Source organism: Podarcis melisellensis, assembly GCF_964234715.1.
Source record: "Podarcis melisellensis genome assembly, chromosome: 10".
NCBI lineage: Eukaryota > Metazoa > Chordata > Lepidosauria > Squamata > Lacertidae > Podarcis > Podarcis melisellensis.
The window spans coordinates 71,779,030-71,800,415 of record NC_138542.1 but is presented as its reverse complement, the minus strand read 5'-3'; the positions used below and the strand labels follow the sequence as shown (position 1 = coordinate 71,800,415).

At 50.5% G+C, this 21,386-nt stretch overlaps 1 protein-coding gene across 6 annotated transcripts in view; it reads right to left on the bottom strand.

Annotated features, from left to right (window-relative positions):
* Window positions 1–7,659: 7,659 nt before the first annotated feature.
* Window positions 7,660–21,386, bottom strand: part of CCDC136 (coiled-coil domain containing 136) — a 40,457-nt gene continuing 26,730 nt past the window's right edge. For 4 of the 6 annotated variants that reach the window (XM_081927170.1, XM_081927168.1, XM_081927166.1 and 1 more), the window contains 5 exons: window positions 21,176–21,293; window positions 18,987–19,212; window positions 17,744–17,875; window positions 14,438–14,581; window positions 7,660–9,151 (listed from right to left, as the gene is read on the bottom strand). In XM_081927170.1, coding sequence (XP_081783296.1) covers window positions 9,044–9,151; window positions 14,438–14,581; window positions 17,744–17,875; window positions 18,987–19,212; window positions 21,176–21,293 — 728 coding nt within the window. In that variant the 3' untranslated portion in view covers window positions 7,660–9,043. Of the gene's footprint in view, window positions 9,152–12,804; window positions 12,923–14,437; window positions 14,582–17,743; window positions 17,876–18,986; window positions 19,213–21,175; window positions 21,294–21,386 lie in introns of all 6 variants that reach the window. The other 2 variants (XM_081927167.1, XM_081927169.1) reach the window with 2 other exon arrangements.

Here is a 21,386-nt window from a genome sequence, read left to right as displayed (position 1 = left end):
TAAAATCTAGAAAAACAAAGATGCTAATAATTGATAGCAATGACAAACCTAGACAGCATCTTAAAAAGCAGAGACATCACCTTGCCGACAAAAGTCTGTATAGTTAAAGCTATGGTTTTCCCAGGAGTGATGTATGGAAGTGAGAGCTGGACCATAAAGAAGGCTGATCGCTGAAGAATGGATGCTTTTGAATTATGGTGCTGGAGGAGACTCTTGAGAGTCCCATGGACTGCAAGAAGAACAAACCTCTCCATCCTTAAGGAAATCAGCCCTGAGTGCTCACTGGAAGGACAGATCCTGAAGCTGAGGCTCCAATACTTTGGCCACCTCATGAGAGGAGAAGACTCCCTGGAAAAGACCCTGATGTTGGGAAAGATGGAGGGCACAAGGAGAAGGGGATGACAGAGGAGGAGATGGTGGGACAGTGTTCTCGAAGCTACAAACATGAGTTTGACCAAACTGCGGGAGGCAGTGGAAGACAGGAGGGCCTGGCATGCTCTGGTCCAGGGGGTCAGGAAGAGTCGGACACGACGAAACGACTAAACAACAACAACAACAATAATTGATACTGAGAGCACCAACATCCCCCCTTAAAGAATACCCCAGCCCAATATTTTATTTGCCTTTCTTTCATGGGAGTGCTTCATCGAAAAAATATCAGCACTCATTTCCAGTTCCTGTTTGTTTGAAACAGGAATTGCATAGGGAGTGTCTAGAGGCCGGGTGAGTCGAGTGTTGTCCCCGGTGATCTACTTCTCTCCGACAGAACGATGTGTGCAGTGACGGGTGCCCAGACACGGTGTCCTTTGTCCTTTGGAGAAAACGTGGTCTGATATTCTAGCCGGCTGTGATTCAGGCAGGACTGACCTAGTGGGTTATTTCTATGTAGGAAAGCTCCTGACGAATGCTATGTGCTGCCTTCGACTTTCTCATGCCAGTTGGAGCGAGGGACGGCTTCTAGCGGCCAATCTGCCCCCACCTGCCCATCAGACACACATTTATGCACAAACATGAGTCACACATGTGCTGGCTGTGGCTCAAAAGGGCCTCGCAGACCCTCCAAGTGCCCCTATTTTCCAGGGATTTGATCCCAGAATGTCCGGCTTTTCCTTAGGACGTCCCTCTTTTCACTGGAGAAACATTGGAGGGTATGGAATTATGTCACTCCTGAGCCAAGGAGATAAGTAACTACACAACATCTGAAGGCAGCCCCGCATAGGGAAGGTTTTTTTTCCATGTTTAATGTTTTTTCCATGTTTAATAGCAGGGGCTATGGACACGGGTGGCGCTGTGGGTTAAACCACAGAGCCTAGGACTTGCGAACAGAAGGTCGGCGGTTCGAATCCCCGCGACGGGGTGAGCTCCCGTTGCTCGGTCCCTGCTCCTGCCAACCTAGCAGTTCGAAAGCACATCAAAGTGCAAGTAGATAAATAGGTACCGCTCCGGCGGGAAGGTAAACGGCGTTTCCGTGCGCTGCTCTGGTTCGCCAGAAGCGGCTTAGTCCTGCTGGCCACATGACCCGGCCAATAAAGCGAGATGAACGCCACAACCCCAGAGTAGGCCACGACTGGACCTAATGGTCAGGGGCCCCTTTACCTTTATCTTATAACAGGGGCCATCTATAAAAGGAATATTTTTAAAACATTTTTTTATGAGCAGGTGTAAGCATTTAATACTTTTATAAGCAGGTATTTGATACTTAGATTTTAGACATAACTCACATATTTATTTAAAGAAAAATAGATTGAGATTTAATACACGTTTCGTGGTATATTTAAAAATGCATAACTTTGACGTTAAGGGTTTTGTATTCATAACACAGGGATATTAAAAGTTTTCTATTATAGGATACCGGTATGTCACATAATCTGATATTCTTACTTACATTAGCGTGGTTATGTGTTGCATGCATAGGGCCTATTATTAATTGAATTTAAAATGGTGGTGAGGTGGGAACAACGTCCAGCGGAGATTTTGGACGAGGAAGGAGGCAACAGCAAAAACGGATGTGGCAAAGCTCTTCCGACACCGCTGGGTCTTTGGCGAGTTCCATCTTCAAATGTCTGGAGGGCTGTCCAGTGGAACATGGAGAGAGATTGTTTCCTGTTGACCCAGAGGAGAAGACTCGAATCGGGTTTCAGATTAATGACATTGAAGCAGATTCCCATTAAACATCAGGAAGAACTTTACGACGGCAAGAGCTGTTCGACAGGGGGACGGTGGTGGGCTCTCCTACCTTGGAGGTTTCCAAGCAGGGGGTCACCCACCCTGTCGCCCAAGACCACCCCCCAAAACAGCATACATACAACACAGATGGAGGCAAGTCTGCATCAGAAATCCTGTTTGCCAGGATACCTGATAACGGTCACTGATTGATTTCCTTGGGCAGCCTGGCCATTCTTTTGCGATGGTTAATACTGGAACTTCAAATGTCTGTATAAGGGCTTGTGCACCACTATTCAGGGTTCTCCTCCCTCCTGCACGGGGCCAGATTTGGGTTTGATGAGGCCCTCAGCTACTGAAGGTAATGGGGCCCTTTCTACGTCCAGCTGTCCTTTGTCAACAACAAATGGTCACTGTTTTATGTGTTGAATATATGCCATATATTTATGGACCTAATAGGCATCTCAAGGCATTTGCCCATGTTGTCATACAACCAGTCCATGCAGAATGTAGGCACCCTATATATAGAAAGGAGCAAACCAGTGATCTTTTAGGGAGCAGGCTAGCAGGTGGGGCCCATGACTTCCATCATAGGAGCCTACACAGCACAAAACACGCTTGCTGTGTGTAGTTTTTATTTTCTTTGTTTTTTATCTTCTATTTTGGGAATGTACATCCAGGTTTTTTTTCCTTTAAATTTTTTGGGGCCCCCAAGAGAGTGGGGCCCTAAGCTATAGCTTGTTGAGTGTATACATAAATCCACCGGGTGAGTGGGGAACGGCTGCATCCGCTCCGAATCGGGCCCCATGAGGCAAAGGATCGGGCCCCTCTTTCTGTCGTGGGCCGATCTCTCTGCAAAAGAGGGTGGGCAAGACAAAATCATCCTGGCAGCAGCTGCGTCCAGGGATTCCTGAATGGCCGAGCTCAGGGGTAACGTGGGAGGGGGGGAATCTATTAATATCGTGCCGAGTCAGGGGGGGCCGGACGCAGCGAAAGGCCAGGAATTCACCTCCTCTCCCCTGCAGGGCCAGCAGCCTCATGAGTCGCAGTCTTTTCCCAGGACCCATCTGGGGTTGTCTGTCTCTCCGTCATATCTGCAAAATGCAAGGAGGGGGGCGCGGAGCTTGTCCTAAAACAAGAGAAATAAGCAAAGAGGATAAAGACAAAAACCTAAAAATATAATCCAGAAACAATGGAAATGTTTAAATGGTTATTTATGTAGACAAGGCTTAAGTGTAAAGTGTTGCTTGTGTTTATAAAAGATTTAGAAAACTTATTGATTGGAATACTTGCATGGGGAAATATGGAATAACTGATACAATTTTGCTTAAAACATATATAGGAAGTGCAGTGTAAGCGATGGAAGTCAATCCCTGAAATTTTATTATTGAGATATTTGTAGAATAAATTTGGAAGAAATTCTTCCAATTTTTCTTCTTCTTCTTCCAATTTTTCTTCTCTTCCTTTTTTCTTTTTTGTTCTTTTATATATGTGTGTGCTTATCTGAAATATATATGTATGTATGTGCAGTATTTTGCTTGTATTTTGTAATAATTATGTAGATAAAATTTAATAAAAAATAAGAAAAGAAATAAGCAAAGAAGAAAAAATGGGCACGAGCAAAGCAGCTTGTGAGGTCCACAGTCTTCTGGCGGTGCCAGGAGAGTGAGGAGGGCCAGAATCTATATGGGTACAGGCAGTGGTGTAGCGTGGGTTCCTGGTGCCCAGGGCAGCGAAAGTGTTGCGCCGCCCTGGTGGACTGGGCAGCCAGGGTAGAAGCGCTTCCCAAAACAGGGCTGCCTTCAGATGTCTTCTAAAAGCCTGGTAGTTGTTCTTCTCTTTGACATCTGGTGGGAGGGCGTTCCACAGGGCGGGCACCACCACCAAGAAGGCCCTCTGCGTGGTTCCCTGTAACTTGGCTTCTCGCAGGGAGGGAACTGCCAGAAGGCCCTCGGCGCTGGACCTCAGTGTCCGGGCAGAACGATGGGGGTGGAGACGCTCTTTCAGGTCTACTGGACTGAGGCCGTTTAGGGCTTTAAAGGTCAGCACCAACACTTTGAATTGTGCTCAGAAATATACTGATGCTGTTGCTGGGGTGGTGCCCTGCTGCTGGGTGCCTTGGCCTTGACTTCTCGTCAGCCCAGGGGTGGGGTGCGTGCAGGCACCCCTTTGTAGCCACGAGGAGGTAGTACCAGTGGCGTAGCGTGGGTTGTCAGCACCCGGGGCAAGGCAAGTAATTTGCGCCCCCTAACCCGTGGATTTTAGTAGGGGCAGAGAGCTGCGAGTGCGCGCCCCCCCAGATTTTGCGCCCGGTGCGGCCGGCCCCCCTGCACCCCCTGCGCTACGCCACTGGGTAGTACTGCCCCAGCCCCAAAGGCCCAGCCTGGGCACGGTTTGCCTCCCCACTGCCCCAGAAAGTCAGCCCAACGAGAGAGCCTCTTGTGGGGGTACCAGGTTGTGGCCTCTTAGAATTTTGCACCCAGGGCAGTTGCCCCTCTCGCCCCCACACTATGCCACTGGTTATTGGCCACCCCAAACTCCGAGACTTCAGGGGTTCTGGGCACTTACCCAGATATTGGTTTCCTTGGAATGATCTCCAGGTGGAGATTGTGGTGTCTTCAGGTTATGTGGTTTTATCTGCGCATATGTACAATCTGAGATTCCTCTATTCCGAACTTAAAAATGGAAAGCGTCGTGCTGGTGGTCAGCAAAAGAGGTTTAAGGACTCTCTCAAGGCAAATCTTTAAAAATGTAGTATAAACACCAACAACTGGGGAACACTGGCCTGTGAGCGCTCCAGTTGGAGAACAGCCTTTGCCAAAAGTGTCATGGGCTTTGAAGACACTCGAACTCAGGACGCAAGGGAGAAATGTGCTAAGAGGAAGGCACGTTTGGCAAATCCACACCGTGACCAACTCCCGCCCGGAAACCAATGTCCCCACTGTGGAAGGATGTGTGGATCCAGAATTGGCCTCCACAGTCTCTTACGGACTCATTGTTAAAACCGTGTTTATGGAAGACAATCTTCTTGGCTACAAGGGATCGCTAAAGAAGTAGCAGCATAAGACAGAGGGGCTCGCAGCATTAACCCCTGAACAGATCTTGCTTCTCTCCTTCAGTCGCACCTTTGGATCCAGCACAGAGCAAGGAGGTCTCTGTGGATCCAGCTTCCAGGCTGCTTTCAGCTGAGCTCATGCATAAATCTCTGTTTTTGTTCTCCTGCCTAGCAGCAAGGTGAAGTCTCCCTCACTTAGATGTAGCTCCTGCAATGTGGCTGGTTCTTCTGGGATGCCGATGAGGACACTTAACTTGGGCAGCCAAGGCCATTGTCTTACAAAGAGGCTTATAATTGTAGAGTCATAACTCTTAAGGGACCCTGAGTCAAGAGCAGGGGTAGGCAACCTAAGGCCCAGGGGCCAGATCCGGCCCAATCGCCTTCTCAATCTGTCCCGCAGATGGTCCGGGAATCAGCGTGTTTTTACATGAGTAGAATGTGTCCTTTTACAGTCAAACCTTGGGTTGAAGTAGCTTCAGGTTCAGTATTTTCGTGTTCCAGGTGACCTGGAAGTAACGGAGCGCGTTACTTCCGGGTTTCGCTGCTCGTGCATGTGCAAAGGCTCAAAATGATGTCACGCGCATGCGCGGAAGTGGCGAATCGCGACCTGCGCATACACATATGCACAGTTGCGGGTTACGCTCTACTCAGGATGAGAATGGGGCTCTGGAACAGATCCCGTTCGCTTCCAGAGGTACCACTGTATTTAAAATGCATCTCTGGGTCATTTGTGGGGCCTGCCTGGTGTTTTTACATGAGTAGAATGTGTGCTTTTATTTAAAATGCATCTCTGGGTTATTTGTGGGGCATAGGAATTCATTCATTTACCCCCCAAAAAATATAGTCTGGCCCCCCAGAAGGTCTGAGGGACAGTGGACCGGCCCCCTGCTGAAAAAGTTTGCTGAGGACATCCAGACCAATACCCTCTCCCCCACAAACCCCATAACAATATCATTAACCTGCAAACCCTCAAATCTTCCTGGTTTTTAGTACCTTTCAAGAAAGCATGTCTTGGCTGAACAAAAGTCTTAAAGGTAAAGGGACCCCTGACCATTAGGTCCAGTCGTGGACGACTCTGGGGTTGCAGCGCTCATCTCGCTTTATTGGCCGAGGAAGCCGGCATACAGCTTCTGGTTCATGTGGCCAGCATGACTAAGCCGCTTCTGGCGAACCAGAGCAGCGCACAGAAACACCATTTACCTTCCCGCCAGAGCGGTACCTATTTATCTACTTGCACGTTGACGTGCTTTCGAACTGCTAGGTTGGCAGGAGCAGGGACTGAGCAACGGGAGCTCACCCTGTTGCGGGGATTCGAACCGCCGACCTTCTGATCGGCGAGTCCTAGGCTCTGTGGTTTAACCCACAGCGCCACCCGCGTCCCTCGCAAGCCCCCTAAAACTCGCCCCTTCTTTCCTCTCCTCCTCTCCACCCCAAATAAACACACACACAGTTCATTCTCTGGCTAGGGCGATGGGCTGGCCAGAGGCCACGCTCCTCGCTCGATATAGCCGATGAGGTTCTGTCCCAGAGCACCTGGCCTCAAAAGGGGACTTGTGAGTAAGACACAGCATGCGCAGCCCCAAAGAACAGTTTGTGCTCCAGACGCTCTGAAGCAGGTCATGTGCTAGAGAGAAGCAGTAGCCCCTTCGCCTCTTGAGAGGGGGAGACTGAGGAATAGGCTGGGAGGTGGGTGAGCGTTCTGAGCTGCGGCCATCCCAGCGGGCACCACTGGCGGGTACCCATCTCATTCCTCCAGCCACCTGGGGCAGCAATTATAGACCTGTGACTCACGTGGACCTTTCGGAGCCTGCCAGCTCATTTGAGACCCAGACACATCGCAGCCGTTGGCACTTCTCTGCCACTCCTCGAAGGCCCCAGGGTTTTTTCCCCATGCTGCCCAAGCAAGGTCTGGTCAAGTGTGATCCCCAGAAGCGAGAAAATCCTCATTAACGCCCGCAATGCATAAGAATATAAGGAGAGGCAATAATAAATCTGTATAGGTTTATTCAAAGGGATGCGGGTGGCGCTGTGGGTTAAACCACAGAACCTAGGACTTGCCGATCAGAAGGTTGGCGGTTCGAATCCCCGCGATGGGGTGAGCTCCCGTTGCTCGGTCCCTGCTCCTGCCAACCTAGCAGTTCGGAAGCACGTCAAAGTGCAAGTAGATAAATAGGTACCACTCTGGCGGGAAGGTAAATGGCACTTCCGTGCGTGGTTCACCGGAAGCAGCTTAGTCCTGCTGGCCACATGACCCAGAAGCTGTACGCCGGCTCCCTCAGCCAATAAAGCGAGATGAGCGCCGCAACCCCAGAGTCGGCCACGACTGGACCTAACGGTCAGGGGTCCCTTTACCTTTATATCCTCTCCTGCCACCCTGAACATTCCCACACTGCCTTCATGCGGAAAAACGCAACCAGGACAGAAGAGAGCAAAGCCTCATGTATTTAGAAAGGTCTTTGTTTTCCCATTTCCTTTTTTTACTGAGTTACAACATAGACGAAAGAGAAAGATCTGCAGACGGTCTCCAGCGGCTTTTAGGGGGTGGCCCCCTTCTCGGACGGAAGTCGGGAGCAGAGCTCGATGAACGAGACGCGGAAGAGGTGAGGAGGGGGCGACGGACCGTGAGGTGACGGAGGACGGGTGCCCACGAAACATGCAGGGCAAGGATTTGGCGCCCCAAATCCCGGAGGGCTGCGCTACAGTCCACATGCCGTGGCTCCCCCACCTGTTGCTACCTGGGTGGGGCCTCGATTGCTGGAAGCGCTGTCGGACGAGGACAGTCCTGGGGGACCCAAGCAGGCCTTAAGGGACCTTTCTGCATCCTGGTGGTCCCCGAACCATCATACCTGCGTCGAAGGTGCAAAGAGGGACACATACATACATACACACACACACACACACAAACTCTGTGAGCATTCCTAGGGCCAGGAGGAAACAGTGTGCCGCTGTGGGACGAGACCACCATGGAGAAAGAGGAGGGGGACGGAGCTAGGGGTGGAATGCATAGATTCAGGATCCGGCCCGGGTTGGGGATAAGCGAGAAAGGTTATCCCTGATGGAGCGGAGGACGAAAGAAATTCACAGGTCGATCCGTTCTGCTCCGGGCCCCTCCGGAAGTCGCTTCCCGTTCACAGTGTGTCGAAACAGACTTTAAATATTGCCTAGAGGAAATTGCCCCCCCTCCCAGCTCCCCACACCTCTTCATCCTGACCCTGGTTGCAAACTTTTCCTGCTGGGAAAGCTCATCAGGTCCCTTCTGGTTATTGCAGAGGTCAGCCACTCAGAGAACAGTTATTGCTCTCGGTTGCTCCCTTGGACTGGCACAGAAGAGCCCGGGGGGGGGGTAAAAGAGGGGAGAGGTACCATGGGGTCCCCAGGTCCTGCTTTTTCCAGGGGGGGCCAAAAGGAGGTGAGGCGGATTCATAATCGCCATCTCTCTTCCCTCCCAGCCAACGCCTGGGCTCCTCCAGGTTGGGACCACTGATGGGGAAACCGAGGACTGCACCCCAGAGGTCCCTGGCGGCAGGGGAGGGGGCAGGGCAGGTGGGAAGCTGGAAGCCCGGTTGCAAGACCCCCCCCAAAAAAAACCTCGCCTTGGCTCATCCTCAGCAGAAGCAGGGAAGGGAGGGGAATGGATAACTGATGATGGGTGAAGGTTCGCTTGGCGTGGCTGCTGGCGAGACCGGCCTTCCGAGCAGCGGCTGGGTTAATGGGGGGGCGGTGTGGGGGGACAGGTGCTCAGTCCTCACAGAGTTGGGGTGGGGAGGGGTACGTGGCGCAAGGGGCCCCCTCTTTGAGGGGCGGGTGTCCAGGTGTGGAGGATCCTTAGGGCGGCGTCCAGCTGCTGGTGTATCTCTTTACGCAGGGGTAGAGGAGGAGGCCCCCGGCAAGGACGGCGAAGAGAGCGAGGGGCTTCATCCCTCCGGCTGGGACCTGCAGGGGGGGAGGAGAAGGAGAAAGGGGGGGTCAGCGAGGGAGCCTTAAAACCCACCCACCTGGCTCCAACCCCGCTCCATGCACTAGGGTTAATTGAACCACACGGACATCCGCAGGCGTGCATTGCAACCCGCGCTTTCGGCACGCGGGGTGGCGGGGGGCTCGTGTTCGAATCCCGCTTGCTGGGTCGCCGCCAGACATCTGGTCGGCTGCCATGAGAACAGGGTGCTGGACTAAAGGGCCATTGGATTGATCCTGTAGCCTTTTACGTTCTTATGAAGGTGATTCCTAGGAAGGCTGGTAGCTCAACCATTTATCTATCTATCTATCTATCTATCTATCTATCATCTATCTATCTATTTCTGAGCTGGTAGCTCAGCCATCTATTTATTTATTTATTTATCTATCTATATATTTATTTGGGGACGTGGGTGGTCCTGTGGGTTAAACCACAGAGGCTAGGACTTGCCGATCAGAAGGTCAACGGTTCGAATCCCTGCGACGGGATGAGCTCCCGTTGCTCGGTCCCTGCTCCTGCCAACCTAGCAGTTCGAAAGCACATCAAAGTGCAAGTAGATAAATAGGTACCACTCTGGCGGGAAGGTAAACGGTCTTTCCATGCACTGCTCTGGTTCGCCAGAAGTGGCTTAGTCCTGCTGGCCACATGACCCGGAAGCTGTACGCCGGCTCCCTCGTCCAATAAAGCAACCCCAGAGTCGGTCAGGGGTCCCTTTACCTTTACCTATTTATTTATTTCTGAGCTGGTAGCTCTGTCATTTATTTATTTATCTATTTATTTATTTCTGAGCTGGTAGCTCAGTCATTTATTTATTTATCTATTTATTTATTTCTGAGCTGGTAGCTCAGACATTTATCTATCTATCTATCTATCTATTTCTGAGCTGGTAGGTCAGTTATTTATTTATTTAGTAAATGGATTAGTCACCCTATTTTTTATTTTTATTTTATTTTTTGCCAGGGCAACTCAAAGCGACTTACAAAAAGAAAAGAACAAAAAGACATGCATTAAAACCAAGTGGGAGAGAAATACGTTAAAACACCCTCCCTTATTCTGGAAGGTCATCAGTAGTTACAAGCTGGTATAGCTCAGTCGGTAGCTATGCCAGGGTTGTGGATTCGAGACCCGCATTGGGTAAAAGATTCCTGCATTGCAAGGGGTCGAACTAGAAGACCCTCGTTGGTCCCAAGTCTATGATTCTGTCAAAAGCCAGAGAGAGGCCTGGTTGAAGAGGAATGTTTTTGACTGCTAGGAGCTGCCCAGAGTGGAAACCCAGTAAGATGGACGGCATATAAATAAATACAGTGGTACCTCAGATTACATATGCTTCAGGTTACAGACTCCGCTAACCCAGAAATAGTGCTTTGGGTTAAGAACTTTGCTTCAGGATGAGAACAGAAATCACTCGACAACAGCATGGCGGCAGCAGGAGGCCCCATTAGCTAAAGTGGTGCTTCAGGTTAAGAACAGTTTCAGGTTAAGAACAGTTTCAGGTTAAGAACAGTTTCAGGTTAAGAACAGACCTCTGGAACGAATTAAGTACTTAACCCGAGGTACCACTGTAAAGTGTTGTTGTTAATTGAATTTAAATACCACCCTATATCTGGGGGGTGAGTGGGTCTCAGGGCGGTTCACAGAATAAAATCAAGATATTAAACCACAAAATACCTAATAAAAATAAAAACAGCAACCCAATACGCCCCCCCCAAAAAAATATATTTTAAAAGGGTATAGGATGTAAATTGAATCAACCAAATGAGGGACGTTTTCGCCTAGTTAATATTATTATTGTCGTCGTTATGCCTAAATGAAGGTGCCAGGGGAGCCTCTCCTGTGGAGAGCATTCCACAAACAGGGAGCCACTGCTGAAAAGGCCCTGTTAGAATCACAGAATCGTAGCGTTGGAAGGGACAGTGAGGATAATCCAGTCCAGCCCCCAGCAATGCAGGACTAGGCAGCTGCCCCACACGGGAATCGAACCTGCAACCTTGGCGTGATCAGAACCACGCTCTAAGCAACTGAGCTATCTTGTGTTGCCACCCTCTGGGCCTCTCGTGATGGAGGCAGGTGAAGATGAGCCTCAGAGGGCGATCTCAGGGTCCAGGTCGGTTCATATGGTTGGAGGCAGTCCTTGAGGCATCGCGGTCCTGAGCAGTTTAAGGCTTATAGGTCAAAAAGCAGCACTTTCGAGCTGGGAAACTACCGTATTTTTCGCTCCATAAGACACACTTTCCCCCTCCTAAAAAGTAAGGGGAAATGTGTGTGCGTCTTACGGAGCAAATGCAGGGGGGAAGCAGGGAGGAAATGCCCCCAAGAGCCGCACACAAGCTCCGCGCGGCTCTTGCAGGTTTTTCCCCAGGAGGGAGAAGGGACTGACAGAAGCCAAGACAGCGAGCAGGATGGATCCCACTCACTCTCTTGGCTTCTTTGCTCTTTGGGGCTGGGGGAGGGCAACCCGGGCTTCCCCCGACAGCCCCGGAAGCTCTGGGAGAAGCGGACAGGCTGTGCGCTCTTTGGGGCTGGGGGGGGAGATTTTTTTTCCTGATTTCCCCCTCTAAAAACTAGGTGCGCCTTATGGTCCAGTGCGCCTTATGGAGCGAAAAATACGGTAATGGGCAGCCAGGATTGGCATTATATCCTCAAACCGGTGAGCAACCGGGCTGCCGAGTTTTTCAAAGGGAGGTTGTAGGAAGCACCTCTTAACCCTTCCAGATGTTTCTGCCCTAGAGCCAGGGCCAGATTTCGGTTTGATAAGGCCCTAAGCTACTGAAAGTAATGGGGTCCTTTCTATGTCCAGCTGCCCTTCGTCAACAACAAATGGTCGCAGTTTTTTGTGTTGAATATATGCTAGATTGTAATTTATAGACCTAATAGGTATCTAAAGCCATTTGCACATAACAAAATATGTATTTTATCAAAGTAGTATTTTGGGACACTGTGGTCTAAACCACCGAGCCTCTTAGGCTTGCTGATCAGAAGGTCGGCGGTTCGAATCCCCATGATGGGGTGAGCTCCTGTTGCTCACTCCCTGCTCCTGCCCACCTAGCAGTTCAAAAGCACGTCAAAGTGCAAGTAGATAAATAGGTACTGCTCTGGCGGGAAGGTAAACGGCGTTTCCGTGCACTGCTCTGGTTCACCAGAAGCGGCTTAGTCATGCTGGCCACATGACCCGGAAGCTGTACGCCAGCTCCCTCGGCCAATAAAGTGAGATGAGCGCCGCAACCCCAGAGTCGGTCATGACTGAACCTAATGGTCAGGGGTCCTTTAAATCCGGCACTGGCTAGAGCTCCCGTCAGACCCAGCAGGAAAACCTCTGGAAAGGCGTCCCTAACCCAAAGTCTATTTTTTAAAAAATAGGAATTGGTTTGTTCCTGCTCTGCCTCACCGGAGGAGGAAACGCAAGCATGGGGAGATGATTTGTTGTGAAGGGGGAACAGGGTGTGCGGCAGGCGATGGGTTGGGGAAGGAGGCGAGAGGGGAGGTGCAGGGCAGGTGCATGGGTGTGACTGCAAGGGGAGGGACGACAACGACAAAGCAACCAAATGTTGGGGACGGGGAATGTGTGTCCCTGCTTCATGCAGGAGACGCAAGCCAAGCGCAGCCTAGCAGACCAAGCGGATGATACCAGTACCTGATTCGGGGAGTTAGGAAGACATCTCAGCCCGCCAGCACCAAAGCAGGGCTACTATGATAACCAGTCCTATGAGAGGGAGGGAGATGACAGCAGGAGGGTCGGGTGCGTGGGGGACCTGTGGGGTTCCGGGGGGGCGGTGTGGGGAGGGAGAGCGTGGGATGGAGGGCGGAGGGGACACCACAAACACCACGGAGAAGAGATGAGCCGAGGCAGGGGACGAGAGAAAGAGAGAGAGGAGAGAGAAAGAAAGAAGTTAGGCCACAGGGTGTTTTGGCTGCCTGTGTGGGACGGGGGTCTGAAATTTCGGGCCCGGATCCTGCTTCAGAGCCGCCTGCGTGCTATGACTCTGCACCCAAGAATTTGGGGGTCTGAGAAGGAGCTGGCTATGCAGAATTCCTACCACCCACCAGGAAAGGGATTGCGATTGTGCAGGAATTGGAGTCAGTCAATGTGTGTGTTTAACAAAGCAACCACATGAAACGTTATGCAGGAATTGCTGTGTCTCTCGAACCCCCAAAAGCGCACCGGCGACTGATCCCCACGTGGTATCTGGCGCTGCTATAAGTGCTGCGTGATACCTGTTCCGCATTTGTAAGATATCTTTCCGTGCGACGCCACCTACGCTTTCGAACTCCCTGCCCAATGACACCAGGCAGTTGCCTTCCCTGTATATTTCTCAGCGCCTGCTAAAAACATTTCTGTTTGGTCAAGCCTACCCAGACACAGGTGGAGCTGTGGGTTAAACCACAGAGCCTAGGACTTGCCAATCAGAAGGTCGGCAGATCGAATCCCCGCGACAACGGGGTGAGCTCCCGTTGCTCGGTCCCTGCTCCTGCCAACCTAGCAGTTCGAAAGCACGTCAAAGTGCAAGTAGATAAATAGGTACCACTCCAGTGGGAAGGTAAATGGCATTTCCGTGCGCTGCTCTGATTCGCCACATGCTGGCCACATGACCCGGAGGCTGTACGCCGGCTCCCTCGGCCAGTAAAGCGACATGAGTGCCGCAACCCCAGAGTCGGCCACGACTGGACCTAATGGTCAGGGGTCCCTTTACCTTTACCCAGACACGCAGAACGCGGATGTGTGTTTTAACCTGCTTTCAGTTTCTTGCTGGTTTTATCTTTTGAATGTTTCAAAGAATTGCTGTTACCGCTAATTTTATTTTCCCCTTTTCTTTGTAAACCGCGTTGAGGTATGTCTCTCCCCACCCCCACCCCCAATCAAACGGTGCATAAATTTATTTATGAAATAAACAAATAAAACGATTAATATGTCCCTGTGGAGACACTGAGGCGGCTGGTTCTTAAAAGCCTGTCTGGAGAGGACCACTGAGTTTCGGAAAGGTTTTGCCCCCAAATTCAAACTTGAACCTAATTTCCCGTGATTATCTGATTCATGCTGTACTTGTGGTGTTCATGCTATTGCTGTTTGTTGCTTGTAAGCCGCTTTGGGATTCGTTTGAACGGAAAGAGGCATAGAAATGCAATCAGTCAATCAATCAATTAATCAATCACCCCTACTTAAGGGAAAGGGTTGCTCCAGCCCCCCCAGCTCCCCACTGGACCGAGCAGAGCAACCCGCGACACATACACACACACACACACATGCCCAAACGCCTCTGAGGATTTACCCGTCCTCCGATGGGGATGGTGCCGTTAAGTCTCTCAATCTCTTCCTTGCACATCCGCAATTCCTCGTGGAGCTGCTCCCGTTCGTTCTGGCTGAGCCAACACTTACTCTCCATCTCTCGCAGGATGTCCTGGGTTTGGTCGATCTGCCAAAAAAGTAGGAAGAGCAGAGGGTCAACGGACAAGCCGGGCATCCCTTCGCGTACCTTTCCGACACATGGGGTCTTAGTGGAATCCAGGAGCAGCTGGTGGGACTGGGTAGGGCAGGAGGCACGGAGGCCAACAGCAGGTGGCGCCAGAGCCACTGGCTGGGCACAATGTGGTGGTCAGGTGGGATTGCTATGAGGAATTATGAAAATACGGAGCAAGCCATTGCATCCGCGATGAAAGCCTTCCGTTGACTTTAGTATATGTGCTGCCGAAGCGAGCCTTCCGTTGACTGGGCTTGAGTCATTGACAATAATTTCTGATCAAATCCCACAAGCCTCTGCATCTCTGCCCCATTTTCTCTACTGCTCATTTTCTCTGCCTGACAGGCACGTATACGCATTCTGAAACACAGACCAGTTGCTTCACCAGACATCCTCAGTACATAAGATAAGGAGGTAGCTTTGATGTAGATTTTGTTAATCTTTAGGTAGATCTTAAGGGCCAGGAAGAGAATTCACAAGGAGATGGCAAATACTATCTTTTCTTCCCTTGCCTGTCCTTCCTTTCCTGTTTACCGCCTGTTTATGACCTCCAGGGTTTGCTAAATGCATTCCTCCTTGATTCCTGTTTTATTTAGCCTGAACATGTACGCATGCTCAAATTAGTTCTTTGTAGTTGAAAGGATTTCTCTGATCTAACTTTGTCCCATGTGGTTTTTTCGAAATGCTCAGGGGAAATCTCATTGGTTCTTAAAAGCGCTTGTTAAAAGTTCTTTTGTTAATAAAAGGGACCTGGGCCAGGATGTGACAGATTATTATTGGCACTTCTTCCCACAGTCTTGCTGGCCAAGCCTCGTGTGCATTTTATTAATCAGGGTCCAATCCTTCCTTTGCCTTTGGAACGCAACAGCACTGCCAGTTGATTCTAGCTTCGTCCCCATCCTCTTCCCCTTTGCTAAGTTTGGCAGGCAGAAGTCCTGGAGTGAAGGAGGAGGGGAAATCTGACAGGCAGGGCTACCCCGCTGGATTGGTGGTCAAAAATAAGGCAGACAGGTCGAGGCCGGATTGAGGTTGGTGGGGCAGACCAGGCTCTGCAGATGCAACCCCTCAGATTCAGGTGTACAGTTACCGTAGTGGGGTGTGTGTGTCTTAATAATAATAATAACTTTTATTTATACCCCGCCCTCCCTGGCCAGAGCTGGGCTCAGGGCTGCTAACACCAATAAAATCACAGTAAAAACATAATAGGTGAAAAAGAGGGGGGGGAAACCAATTTAAAATGCAGCCTCATTTTAAAAGTAGCCCATAGAACAAAACCGTAAGGGGAGGGGAAACATAAGGGTCAGACTGAGTCCAAACCAAAGGCCAGGCAGAACAGCTCTGTCTTGCAGGCCCTGTGGAAAGATGTCAAGTCCCGCAGGGCCCTAGTCTCTTGGGACAGAGCGTTCCACCAAGTCGGGGCCAGTGCTGAAAAGGCCCTGGCCCTAGTTGAGACCAATCTAACCTCCTTGAGGCTCGGGACCTCCAAAGTGTTGTTATTTGTGGACCTTGAGGTCCTCCGCGGAGCATACCAGGAGAGGCGGTCCTGTAGGTACGAGGGTCCCAGGTCGTATAGGGCTTAAAACCAGCACCTTAAACCTGATCCTGTACTCCACCGGGAGCCAGTGCAGTTGGTAAAGCACTGGATGAATGTGATCCCGCGGCAAGGACCCCGTAAGGAGCCTCGCCGCAGCATTCTGCACCCGCTGGAGTTTCTGGGTTGGTCTCAAGCGCAGCCCCGCACAGTGTGTGATGCAGCAGCAAAAAAAGCTAACACTATTCTAGGCTGTGTCAACAAAAGTAACGTGTGCAGATCAAGAGAAGTCACAGTGCCACTCTATTCTGCCTTGGTCAGACCACACCTGGGATACGGTGTGCAGTTGTGGGGACCACAATTTAAGGAGGATGTTGACAAGCTGGAAGGTGTGCAGAGAAGGGCGACCAAGATGATCAAGGGTCTGGAAACTAAGCCTGATGAGGAACGGTTGAAGGAGCTGGGTATGTTTAGCCTGGAAAAGAGGAGACTGAGAGGAGATATGAGAGCCATCTTCAAATATCTCATGGAAGAGGGAACAAGCTTGTTTTCTCCTGCTCCGGAGGGTAGGACTCGAATCCGTGGCTTCCAAGTTACAAGAAAGGAGACTGGTGGCGGTAAGGAAAGTGATGGGAGAGCACACTGGAAGTGTGGACTGGCCCTTGCTTTGACATCACATCATCTAGCTTCCCCAGAACGAGTGCCCATTAAATAGCCAGCCATGGTCTAATCTCCCTGCAAGCGATCCAGTTTGCAGGTCACCCTAAGAGCAGTCTGTGCTTCTCCAAAGAAGATCCATATTAATAAATGTATACAATATTGTGACACCAGTCTGCGGCTGGACTGGACTTGGAAGCTGGCGGGTGAAAACTTAATACTTGGCTACCAAGCCCAAGCAGCCACGAAATTAAAAGATGCTTGCTTCTTGGGAGAAAAGCAATGAGAAACCTAGACAGCATCCTAAAAAGCAGATAAATCACCTTGCCAACAAAGGTCCATATAGTTCAAGCTACAGTTTTCCCAGTAGTTATGTATGGAAGTGAGAGCTGGACCACAAAGAAGGCTAATCGCCGAAGAATGGATGCTTTTGAATTCTGATGCTGGAGGAGACTCTTGAGAGTCCCATGGACTGCAAGAAGATCAAACCTCTCCATTCTGAAGGAAATCAGCCCTGAGTGCTCACTGGAAGCACGGATTCTGAAGCTGAGACTCCAGTACTTTGGCCACCTCATGAGAAGAAAAGACTCCCTGGAAAAGACCCTGATGCTGGGAAAGATGGAGGGCACAAGGAGAAGGGGACGACAGAGGACGAGATGGTGGGACAGTGTTCTTGAAGCTACCTGCGTGAGTTTGACCAAACTGCGGGAGGCAGTGGAAGACAGGAGTGCCTGGTGTGCTCTGGTCCAGGGAGTCACGAAGAGGCAGACATGACTAAACGACTAAACAACAACAACAACCAAGCCCAGACTCCTGCAGTTTGCATGCATATTTTACTGGACCCTGTAAGGAAGGCCCCTGTACTGCTTACGCACATGGATTTCCCACCAAACTCCTGATCAGCACCTGTCCCTATACATCATGCCTACCTCACTTCCGTCTTCCCTCCCTGCTCTTGCCGCCTCTCCCGCCTTCTGCTCTGCCGCTCTCCTTGCCCACTCCGGGAGGTCGAGGTGGTCCTTGTCTTCCGTCCTGCGCTGGCTGCGTGGGGCTTGGTCGCTCTGCCAGGGCAAGAAGAGGGGCACAGAGGGCAAGAGGGTCAAGCTGTGCCCTCCATCCAAAAACTCTGTGCCTTGTTGTTTCTGACCTGCAGGGAGGGTTACCTGCCTTCTCTGACCAAGAGGAGCCTTCCTGAAAGTGTCCAGAAAGTGGTGGGGGGGGGGATGAGTGTTCAGACCCCTGGGCTCTCACTTGTGGGGTGCCTCAGGGTTCTGTCCTCTCCCCCATGCTTTTCAACATTTACATGCAGCCACTGGGAGAGATCATCAGGGGGTTTGGGCTGGGTGTTCATCAGTATGCAGATGATACCCAGCTCTACCTCTCTTTTAAATCAGAACCAGTGAAGGCGGTGAAGGTCCTGTGTGAGTGTCTGGAGGCGGTTGGAGGATGGATGGTGGCTAACAGATTGAGGTTCAATTCTGACAAGACAGAAGTACTGTTTTGGGGGGACAAGGGGCGGGTGGGTGTGGGAGTGTCTCCACCCCCATCGTTCTGCCCGGACACTGAGATCCAGTGCTGAGGACCTTCTGGCGGTTCCCTCCCTGCGAGAAGCCAAGTTACAGGGAACCAGGAAGAGGGCCTTCTTGGTGGTGGCGCCTGCCCTGTGGAACACCCTCCCATCAGATGTCAAAGAGAAAAACAACTACCAGACTTTTACCAGACTGCCCTGTAGAACACCCTCCCTTCAGATGCGAAGGAAATAAGCAGCTATCCTATCTTTAAAAGACATCTGAAGGCAGCCCTGTTTAGGGAAGTTTTTAATATTTAATGCTGTTCTGTTTTTAATACTTGAATGGGAGCCGCTCAGAGTGGCTGGAGAAACTCAGCCAGATGGGTGGGGTATAAATAATAAATTATTATTATTATTATTATTATTATTATTATTATTATTATTAGGCTGCAGATCCCATTAGCCCCAGGTGGCAAGACCAGCTGGAAATATCTGAAATATCTGGAAAACCCCTGATTGGAGGAGGCAGCTTTTTCTGGCTGCCTTAAGAATGTAAAAGAGCTCTTTTTCCTCTTTAATAAATTATACATTATACACCATTTAAAAACCTCTCCCCATACCTGCACCTGGTCCGGATCCGCCTCACTCTCCTCCCTCCTCACCTGGTAGCGCAGGTCAGCCTCGCTCTCCGGTTTCGACAGCTTCTCCTCCTCATCTCCCTCGCTGGCCGTGCCCGCCATCTCCACGGACTTGAAGGAGACGCTGCCGCTGGCGTGGGGCGTGGCCCGCCAGTTGATGGACGGGGGGTGATCCGTGCTCCCCTCGGAGTCCGAGTCGAGGGAGGGAGAGTCGTCCGACTTGCTCCTTGCTCTGTTCGGAGGGAAAGGACTGAGAGGGAGATACAGTGGTACCTCGGGTTACAGACGCTTCAGGTTACAGACTCCGCTAACCCAGAAATAGTACCTCGGGTTAAGAACTTTGCTTCAGAATGAGAACAGAATTCTATATATGTGGTCGGAGTGCAAAGAGATACTGGGATTCTGGGGAAATATCTATAATGAACTGAAAAAGATGTTTGGGGAAAAAACAACAGAATCCTTTCTCCTAGGTATCATGTCAGAGGAAATAAAAAGAACGTTCAGACCAATATTTACCGTATTTTTCGCTCCATAAGGCGCACGGGACCATAGGGCGCACCTAGTTTTTAGAGGGGGAAATCAAGGGGAAAAAATCTTATTCAGCTTCTCCCAGAGCTGCTGGGGCTGCCAGGGGGAGCCCGCCCCCCCCCCCAGCCCCAAAAAGCAAAGAAGCCAAGACAGTGAGCAGGATCCATCCCGCTGCCTGTCTTGGCTTCCTCTTTAGCCGTGCGCAACCTCTCCAGCCGGGAGAGGCTGCGCATGGGTAAAGAAGCCATAGCCATTTGCAGCCTCTCCCTGCCGGAGGGGCTGCATGCGGCTATCCCTGAAGCCTTTGGAGAGTCTTGCTCTCCCGGCTCCAGCAAAGGAACCTGAAGCCTGCGGAGCGCAGTGGGAACTCGTGCTGCACTCCGAAGGCTTCAGGCGGCTATCCCTGAAGCGTGGAGAGCAAGAGGGGTCGGTGCGCACTGACGCCTCTCACTCTCCAGGCTTCAGCGAATGCAACGCGAAGCCTCCAGAGCGCGGAGGGAGTGCTCCCTCTGCGCTTCGGAGGCTTCGCGTTGCTTTCACTGAAGCCAAGGACCCTGCATTCGCTCCATAGGACGCACACACATTTCCCCTTCATTTTTGGAGGGGGAAAAGTGCGTCCTATAGAGCGAAAAATACAGTATGTATGCAACTACGGCAGCAAGGTTATTGATTAGAAGCGCAGCAGGGCTGAGGAGGGACTTTAACTCCTTCCCACTCCCACTTTGCTCCCGGCAAAAAATCCTTGCTTTAAAGCTGATATTTGGAAAGGCAAGAGAGTCAGTGTGGTGGGAATGTAAGAAGGTAAAAGGTTTCTGGGAAATGATTTACAATGAGTTGAAAAAGATGTTTAAATATACATTTGTAAAGAAACCAGAAGGCTTTTTGTTAGGAATAACAGGAAAAGAGATAAATAGAAGGGACTATAAACTTTTCCAATATGCAGTAACAGCAGCAAGAATATTAATGGCCCAAAAATGGAAACAAGAGGAACTACCGAACATTGAAGAGTGGAGAATGAAACTTATGGACTATGCAGAATTGGATAAAATGACTGGGAAAATTAGATACCAGAGGGATCACAAGTTCTTCGAGGAGTGGGCAAAGTTTTCGGATTATATGGAAAACATCTGTGATGAACAGATAACGCTAGTGGGTTTTAAAGAGGTTTTGTGACCGTCGAGGGTGTATTGTAAAAAAGAAATAATGACAAAAGGATATTTTATTGGCAATATTATATAGAGAAAATGCGTAAAAGACAGTAAATATGGATGATTGGTGGAGGAGCTGGTGGAAGTACAAAAAATTGGAAATCTGAGAACATGATTGTGTTGATTAATTTGTAAAGGAAAAACTGAATAAAAATTTATTTTAAAAAAAGAGAGAGAGAGTCAGTGTGGTTTAGTAGACAGTGTACCGGGTTAGGACATGGGAGACGAGGGTTTAAATCCCCGCTCAGTCATAAAGCTGACTGGGTGGCCTCGGACCGGTCACAGTCTCTCAGCCAAACCTACCTCACAGGGTTGTTGTGCGGATCGAGCTGGGAGAGAGGAGAACAAGGGATGCCGCCTTGAGCTCCTTGCAGGAAAGGTGGAATACAAACGCAATTGAATAAAAAGTTCCAGCTCCTCGTGGTCCTGCCACAAGTCACTAGCCGCCACATGCAATCCCGGGACATCGAGACTCACCTGTACTTCAGGGCTTCCAGTCTCTCCAGCTGGTTGACCATGATCTTGTTGCTCTCCTGCAGGATTTGGTACTCGTTGGTCAGTTCCTGGTACTTAATTCTCAGCGTCCGGAGATCCTCTGCAAAACGCCGGGATGAAACATCATTAGCCGCAGCTGAGCAGTGCATTGTCAGGAGGATTATTCCATCTGATTCAAGCTTTGGTGGGTAAG